The sequence below is a fragment of the Rhamphochromis longiceps genome, linkage group LG13, assembly GCF_057381845.1.
Source record: "Rhamphochromis longiceps isolate RC_006_pf linkage group LG13, R_longiceps_female_GT1.1, whole genome shotgun sequence".
Lineage (NCBI taxonomy): Eukaryota > Metazoa > Chordata > Actinopteri > Cichliformes > Cichlidae > Rhamphochromis > Rhamphochromis longiceps.
In genome coordinates, this window is record NC_140569.1 from 21,315,288 (window position 1) to 21,324,532 (window position 9,245).

At 42.0% G+C, this 9,245-nt stretch overlaps 1 protein-coding gene across 1 annotated transcript; it reads left to right on the forward strand.

Annotated features, from left to right (window-relative positions):
• Nucleotides 1-871: 871 nt before the first annotated feature.
• Nucleotides 872-8,980, forward strand: LOC146655795 (uncharacterized). The gene is made up of 3 exons (XM_085428898.1): nt 872-1,230; nt 1,418-8,662; nt 8,850-8,980. The coding sequence occupies exon 2, from the start codon at nt 2,202-2,204 to the stop codon at nt 8,238-8,240; it is 6,039 nt and encodes a 2,012-aa protein (XP_085285024.1). The 5' UTR covers nt 872-1,230; nt 1,418-2,201; the 3' UTR covers nt 8,241-8,662; nt 8,850-8,980.
• The last annotated feature ends 265 nt before the right edge of the window (nt 8,981-9,245 follow it).

The window sequence follows — 9,245 nt, forward strand, 5'->3', positions numbered from 1 at the left end:
TATTTTATTTTTTTTGACACGTGATAAAAAATGGGGTCGTTCAGAAAGGCAAGAGAGGGAAGAGTACAGAAGTAGAAGCAACTTGAATGTCCTCGGACGTCCTTCAGGGATGTCATGGTCATGCCTTAATGGAATGGATATGTCCCTGTAAAAGCTTTCCCTCCACAGGGGCAGAGTAGGCCTCATAAACAGCTCAAGCAGCACTGACAGTGCTTCTGAAGAAAATGCTCACTTTCACTTTAGGGGGAAAGTTTTTATAGGAAGCATCACAAATTCTGAAGATTTATTAGCTTAGAGCTCGTCCTCTCAGATACTCCATGTGTCAAAAACAGCACTGAGGGATTGATCCTCCTTTTGCTGGAATATCAGTGAAAGGAACTTTGTTTCAGAGGTCTGCCTGGATATTTTCCACTTTGCATGTTTCTAGAATAACGGCCTGCTTCGCCTTGATTTGAAATGACCTTGTTCTCTTTAAAACATTCTGTCTTTGTCAAATGATGTGTTGCCCCCAAGCTCACTCTATAAGAATGGGAGGCTCTCTGCATCTGGGCCCATCTCCTGCATCCAGGCACGGACTGTCTAATCTGGTCCAGCAGACACACGAACAAAATTAGCTTAATGTCCTTTTGTTTGGTGAACTCATCTACCAGCAAATGAAAGAGGGTATGTAAAGTGGCTTTAAACCCTTTCATTTTAAACAAGACACAACAGTCAGGATTACTCACAGTGCTGAGTAAAACTCATCTGCAATTTATGCTCGTAGTCACGATGCTCTTAACAAAATCAAGATTTACATCCATCCACATAAAGCATCCACCACAATGAAGCCAAGAAAATAGTAGAACAGTGAATTGTTTTTGTAGCTGCCGTCATAGGCAACTCTCGCATTTAAGTTCATTTTATTAGATATGTAAGGTTGAAACAATTAGTAGTTGAAATATTAAGAAATAAATCAATAGTAATTCATGTTTTGTTCATTGGATTTATATGTTTAAATGTGTTATTTTTACTAATTGTGCAATTAGATAGGAACCTTTTCTATAGTTCCGTCTGTTGTTGCTAAGAGGGTATTTTTGGCTGGCACACTCAGCAAGCTAATTGAGACGAGCCACGAGGTTTGCACGTCCACAGTAAGATAGTAAATAGTAAGATAAATAAAAGAGTGCCTTTTTTGGACCTCCCCACGATGTAAGGATTAAAGTTTTATTCCCTTTGAGTGAGGCCAATGAGGTAAATGTTTTCTTTTGTTTATTTTCGTTGTATGTAAATATGCTAGTGTTGCGTGATATTCTAGTGCAATTACCGCAGTGTGAGGTGTAATGTGTATTTTATTGATTGTTTTGTTGGAATGTTTCGCCATATATAATGCTTAGGGGCTTTATTAAGAATATTCATTTAAGTTTGTATTTCTTTTTAGTTCTGACGGCATTGTATCGGCTGTGGTTGGACATCATTACAAGTTAAGGCATGTCGAAGAATCCTCCTGTCCGAAATAAATGTCAGTTAAAACACAAGGAACAAGTTGAGCTTTATTACGACTCGAGGGGAGTAACAGTCAGAACTCAGCCTGCTTCGTGCTGGAGGAGAGAGAAGGAGAAAGAGGTCTGCCGCAGCGGAGCCGAGCGGGAGCGGAGCTGAGCCGACAGCGCGCCGGGTCACGTGATTAAGCTCGCGTCTCTCTCACGCATCAAAGACGCTCAAACACACACACAGACATCTCATAAAGCAACCAGAGTCCAGCGGTGCAGCTTGGTTAAGCTACAAAGAAGTAACACGTTTATACAAGTTAAATGTGGAGAGTAGATTTCTTTAGCTCATCTTAAAGGGACTCTGTCAAGCAATGAAAGTGGAAGTGTGGTGGTTTGGAGTAAAAGTTTAAGCTCATGTTATTGTTGTTTATGCTAAGTAACTGTAATTAAGGTACGTTTAAGTTGATTATAAGGGTTTGCTTATTTTAAGACTGCATTAGATATTTAAAGGTCACATTATAGTATTTTGTTTGACATTGAAGGTTATTTTCTGTTTTACTACAAGTGAAGAGCAATTTACTATTTTGGTTTAAGAGTTTGTGACATATGTTTAAGTTGACTCTTTAAAGTAAAGCAATTTAAGGTCCTAGGTGCTTCATAAGGTGACTATTCACGTATTTAAGTTGACCTAGGTGACTTGAGTGTAGTACAATACCTTTGACTGTCTGTGACATGGAGCAAGAAGGCTGTGACACTGAAGCTGTGGAGCAGCAAGAAGCTTTTGAAGAGCAAGAAAGTTTGCCAGAACCATGCACAAGTAAAGCTACTAAAGAAGGAAGTTTGAGGAAAAGTCAAAGAGTTAAGAAGTTCACTGAAAGGGGCCAAGCACTACATGATGAAAAGGTGAACAAGCTTCAAGCTCGCTTCAAAGTCAGTTATGAAATGTGGAAAGTTGTTGCAAAACAAGGCAAAAAGGCACTTGAAGAACCTGTTAGTGCAAAACTTAAAGAGCTTATCGGCCGAGTTGAACATACCTCGGCAGAAGTGAAACAAGTTTATGATGAACTGCGCAATCATGAAACTCCTGATGCAGACACTCGCCGCAGAGTGGACACCTGTGATGCGGTTTCTCAAAAGATGATAAAGCTAGCTCAAGAAAAATTAGCAGCAGAAGAAGACGAAGAACTTTCTGAGAGATTGGTTCACTGGAGTGATATAGGATCAGCATTCAATTCTGCCGCCTCTCAAAGATCCAAAGGTTCGAATAGCAGGCAATCAAGAAGCTCAAGTAAGTTGTCTGTAAAGAGGCAAGAAGCAGCTGCAGAGCTTGCGGCTACTGAAGCAACTCTGAAGATTATGGAGGAATTGGAAAGTGAAAGAAAGGCACTTGAAATCCTTGAAGCAGAGAATGCTGAGAAACAGAAGGCCTTAGAGCAAAAGCGAAGAGAGCTTGAAAGGCTAGAAACAGTAAAGAGAATGAATGCGGCTAAAGCACGTTTGAAAGTGTACAATGACGAAGGAAGCTCAGATGAAGAAATATCAGACCTTCTGCACGAAAGGAGCAAACGGAGAAATGTCACAGCTAAACCGATGAATCAGTTTGCACATTCGCAACTTAATGCAAATGCAGAGCCGTTTGATATGCGACAAGCCAACTTAAGGTCACAACCAAGAGAAAGCAAACAGGAAGATAGTACCACAACATTGGCCCAAGCTCTAGCTGAGTCCATTCACATAAGTCGCCTACCAGTACCAGAACCTACAGTCTTCAACGGAGATCCTCTCAAGTACAAGGATTGGAAAATGTCGTTTCAAATGCTGATAGACAGAAAGAACATCCCAGTGAATGAAAAGATTTACTATCTTCACAAGTATGTTGGAGGACCGGCGAGAAAGGCTGTTGAGAGTTATTTTCTGTTGGGAACAGAGCGTGCTTATTACTCAGCATGGAACATTTTGGAGGAAAGATATGGAAGTTCATTTGTAATCACCAAAGCTTTCAGAGATAAGTTGACATCATGGCCAAGGATTGGGAACAAGGATAGCGTTGAACTTCGAGAATTTTCAGATTTTCTCAGAGGATGTGAAGCGGCCATGCTTCAGGTTAAAGGTCTTGAAGTTTTGAATGACTGCAATGAGAATCAGAGAATGCTAAGCAAGCTACCTGATTGGTTGTCAGCAAGATGGAATCGAAAGGTCATTGAAATTGAAGAACAAGATGGTTCTTTTCCAACATTTAGCCACTTTGTTGACTTCATTGCGAGAGAAGCCAAGATTGCGTGCAATCCAGTAACATCGCTTCATGCACTCAAAGCAGGTGACTCAGAGAAAATGAAATCTTTCAAGACAAGAAGTGTTGGAGCAAAGGTGCTAGTGAGTGCTGCAGAAGAGACGTCCAACACAAAAAAATGTGTGTTTTGTGAAAACTCAAATCATAGCATTCACACATGTAGGAAGTTTATGGACAAGGTCTTGAGTGAAAGAGTCAAATTTGTGCAAACTAAGGGACTGTGCTTTGGATGTCTAGGCTTTGGACACCAATCAAAGAAATGTGAAAGGAGAAAGATGTGTGACACATGTAAAGGGAAACACCCGACATGTTTGCATGAGGAACGAGACAAAACCTCAAAGAAAAGGAAAGAAAAGGAAAGTGACAAGGAACCACAAATGAAAGAGATGGAAGGCAATAAAGAGAGTAGAGAAACCAAACCCAAGGAAGCACCAAGTGAAGCAATATCAAACCGTGTGATTCAAAGTGACAGAAGTAATCTCACATCTACAATCATTCCAGTTTGGTTATCCACAACAAGCAATCCTGAACATGAGATTCTTCTCTATGCTCTTCTTGATAGCCAAAGTGACACGACATTCGTCTTGAAGGAAAAGGCAGATGCTCTGGATGCAGAGAAGGAATGTGTGCAGTTAAAGCTCTCGACAATGTCTTCTAAAGACACTTTAGTACCAGGTCAAAGGCTGTCTGGGTTACAGGTCAGAGGTTTCTCTTCTTCAAGGAGAATTCCTCTTCCTGTGACATACACAAGAGAGTTTATTCCTGCGAATTTGAGTCATATTCCCACACAAAGGACAGCAAGAGCGTGGCCACACTTAGAGCACCTGGCTGAAGAAATCGCTCCACTGATTGAATGTGACGTAGGCCTGCTCATTGGTTACAATTGTTCACAAGTGTTGGTACCCAGAGAAGTTGTGGCGGGAAAAGATAATGAACCTTTTGTCCAAAGAACAGACCTTGGCTGGACAATAGTTGGAGGAGCTAATCCATGTGTTGACTATGGGGATGCCATAGGATGTAGCCACAAGATCATTGTCAAGGAAGTGACACCCAATCAGTCAGCTGAGCAGTTGGTCAAAGAAGTGCAATACGTCTGTCGCACACAAGTCAAAGAGGTGGTCACATCTGCAGATGTAATTAAAGTGCTCGAGTCCGACTTCAATGAAAGAAAGGTGGAAGATTCACACTTCTCACAAGAAGATTTAAGGTTCATCTCCATAATGGAAGAAGGAGTGAAGATGAAAGCAGATGGACACTGTGAGTTACCTTTGCCATTTAAGGAAGACAGACCAAGTCTGGCAAACAACCGGAGCTGTGCAGAACACAGACTCAAAAATTTGAAGAGAAGATTTGAGAAGGACAAGCAATACCACAAAGACTACACAGAGTTCATGAGAGAGACTATAGAGCGTGGTGATGCAGAAAGAGTTCCCTCTGTAGACCTGGACAAAGGCCCTGCCTGGTACATTCCACACCATGGAGTGTATCATCCTCAAAAGCCTGGCAAAATAAGAGTGGTGTTTGATTGTTCAGCAAAGTACGGAGGGGTGTCCTTGAACGACTACCTGCTTACAGGGCCAGAGTTAACCAACTCTCTAGTGGGGGTCCTGTGCCGATTTCGGAAAGGTCCAGTTGCAGTGATGTGCGACATTGAGCGCATGTTTCATCAATTCAGAGTCAGAGAAGAAGATCAAAATTACTTTCGCTTCTTGTGGTGGGACAATGGAGACTTCAACTCTACTCCATCTGTCTATCGCATGCGCGTACACTTGTTTGGAGCTGCTTCTTCCCCTGCCTGTGCGAACTTTGGTCTCAAGTATATTGCTGCACAAGGTCAAGGCAAGTTCAGTGAAGCTACCATAAGATTCATTGAGCGAAATTTTTATGTGGACGATGGTCTTATCAGTTTCCACTCAGAAGAAGAGGCAATTCGTTTGGTGAAGGAAGCAAAGGAACTTTGCAGCACAGGAGGCTTGCGACTTCACAAGTTTGTTTCAAACAGTAAGCAAGTGCTTAATTCGCTACCGGAAGAAGATTGTGCAGAAACAGTAAGAAAGGACTTGTCACTGGGCGAGCAACAAATTGAAAGAGCCCTAGGTGTCAAATGGTGCATCGACTCGGATTATTTCCAGTTTCGAGTAGTTGTGAACGAGCAGCCACTTTCCAGAAGAGGAGTGTTGTCCACAGTAGCCTCTATTTACGATCCACTTGGCTTTGTGGCACCTTTTGTTCTACTTGGGAAGCAGATACTACAGCAAATGTGTCGAGAGAAAGCAGATTGGGACGAACCACTCACAAGCGATCTGAAGTCACGGTGGGAGTCCTGGTTGTTGGATCTAAAAAATCTAGCAGATGTCAAAATTGACAGATGTTACGTGCCAAAAGATTTTCAAACAGTTCAGAAGTACGAGCTTCACCATTTCTCAGACGCAAGTGTTTCAGGGTATGGTGTTTGTACGTACCTGAGAGCTGTCAGTGAAGCAGGACAAGTCCACTGCGCTCTTGTCTTTGCCAAGTCCAGAGTAGCACCCACGAAGGTTACTACGGTGCCACGATTGGAGCTGTCTGCAGCAGTTGTAGCAGTGCGGATTAGTCACATGCTCAAAGCAGAGTTGGAGCTAGAAGATGCTCAAGAATTCTTCTGGACAGATTCTCAAGTTGTCTTGGGATATATCAACAACGATGCGAGACGTTTCCATGTTTTCGTTGCAAATCGCATTCAGCGTATTAAGGAAAGCACTCAACCGATGCAATGGAAGTTTGTGGTATCAGATCTCAATCCAGCAGACCATGCCTCGCGCGGACTGAAGGCCAAAGACCTCATTACCTCCAACTGGTTTAGTGGTCCAAGTTTTCTTTGGCAAGAGAAACTTCCCCACGAAGAAGTCACGGTGGGGAAACTTGATGCAGAGGATCCAGAAGTACGCAAAGTTGTTGTACTCCATACAACTACAGAAACAAATTCTTTGGCAGAACGTTTTCTGAAATTCTCCAGTTGGTCAAGGTTGGTCAAAGCTATGGCAAGACTTCTCAGATTTGTGAAAGAGTTTAAGGGCTTGGAAAGGAGAAGCAATAAAGCCACTAACCTTGAAGAAAGGACAGAAGCCGAGCTTAAAGTCATATCCATTGTACAAAGATCAATCTTCTGCAAGGAAATCAAGGCACTTCAAACGCGAAAGGATCTACCCAAGGACAGAACAAATAGACTCTATCGACTTGATCCCTTCCTGGATGAGAAGGGTGTTCTTAGAGTGGGAGGTAGATTAGAGCGTTCTACATTGCAGCCACACGTCAAGCACCCGGTCATCTTACCAAAGACTTGCCATATCGCAAAGTTACTGATTGATCACTATCATCAGCGGGTGAAACATCAAGGACGGGGCATGACGATAAATGAGCTGAGATCGAACGGAATATGGATACTAGGATGCAGTCAAGCAGTATCATCCTTTATCTACAACTGTATTAAGTGCAGGAAATTCAGACGTCGAGAAGAAGATCAAAAGATGGCAAACCTACCAAGTGAGAGAATGGAGACCACCCCTCCCTTCACGTATTGTGGGATGGATTGTTTCGGCCCATTCTACATTAAAGAAGGAAGAAAAGAACTGAAGCGTTACGGGCTTCTGTTTACCTGTCTATGCTCTCGTGCGGTGCACATAGAGCTACTTGATGATATGTCAACCGACGCTTTTCTAAACTCACTGCGTTCTTTCATCGCTTTGCGTGGGAATGTACGTCAGTTGCAATCAGATCAAGGCACCAATTTTGTTGGAGCCAGACGTGAGTTTCTGGAAGCAGTAAAGGAAATGGATCAGGAAAGTTTGAAACAGCTAGGCTGTGAGTTTGTGATGAATCCTCCCTCTGCCAGTCATATGGGTGGAGCCTGGGAAAGGCAAATTCGTACGATCCGAAGTGTATTGACAACCATTCTGGATCAGTCATCCAGATCATTGGACAGTTCATCTCTAAGAACCTATCTTTATGAAGTGATGGCGATAGTTAACAGCAGACCTATCACCCCACATTTACTCAACGATCCTACTGGACCTCAGCCACTTACACCTAATCTTCTGTTGACCATGAAGTCGTCAGTAATACTGCCACCACCAGGAGACTTTGTAAAGGAGGATTTGTATCTTCGCAAAAGATGGCGTAGAGTCCAGTACTTGGCCAATGAATTTTGGCACAGATGGAAGAAAGAGTACTTATTGAGCCTACAACAAAGACAAAAGTGGCACAAAACAAACAGAAATGCAAAGATCAATGACATAGTGATCGTACAAGATGACCAAGCATCAAGAAACGACTGGAAGTTGGCCAAAGTTGTTGCCATACACCCGAGTGAAGATGGATGTATACGCAAAGTACAACTGTTAATGAGTGACTCATTGTTAGATGACCATGGAAAGAGACTGAGTAAACCAGTTCTACTTGACAGACCTATACACAAGACTGTGACACTATTAGAAGCAGATTAGTTTACATTTCATAAGTTCATAGGTGGAAATCACAAGTGATTTGGTGGGAGTGTAGCTGCCGTCATAGGCAACTCTCGCATTTAAGTTCATTTTATTAGATATGTAAGGTTGAAACAATTAGTAGTTGAAATATTAAGAAATAAATCAATAGTAATTCATGTTTTGTTCATTGGATTTATATGTTTAAATGTGTTATTTTTACTAATTGTGCAATTAGATAGGAACCTTTTCTATAGTTCCGTCTGTTGTTGCTAAGAGGGTATTTTTGGCTGGCACACTCAGCAAGCTAATTGAGACGAGCCACGAGGTTTGCACGTCCACAGTAAGATAGTAAATAGTAAGATAAATAAAAGAGTGCCTTTTTTGGACCTCCCCACGATGTAAGGATTAAAGTTTTATTCCCTTTGAGTGAGGCCAATGAGGTAAATGTTTTCTTTTGTTTATTTTCGTTGTATGTAAATATGCTAGTGTTGCGTGATATTCTAGTGCAATTACCGCAGTGTGAGGTGTAATGTGTATTTTATTGATTGTTTTGTTGGAATGTTTCGCCATATATAATGCTTAGGGGCTTTATTAAGAATATTCATTTAAGTTTGTATTTCTTTTTAGTTCTGACGGCATTGTATCGGCTGTGGTTGGACATCATTACAAGTTAAGGCATGTCGAAGAATCCTCCTGTCCGAAATAAATGTCAGTTAAAACACAAGGAACAAGTTGAGCTTTATTACGACTCGAGGGGAGTAACAGTTTTCATCACTTGCTAACAGCAACAAAGCAGTTGGCGGTACTGGACGGGGAGCCTGTTGTCATGAGAACACACAGTGTAGGGTGGTGAGGAAATGAGGGAGCTCCATGGCTTCATTAGATGAAATAGCAGCAGGGTTTTATGTGGATATAACCATGATTAATTGGATTCTAGTGATCTGCTCAAAATGTGACAGTGTCATGCAGAGTTACGAGCCCGGCTCTGTTTTAAAGCAAACATCCCACCCTCTTGACCCTCTT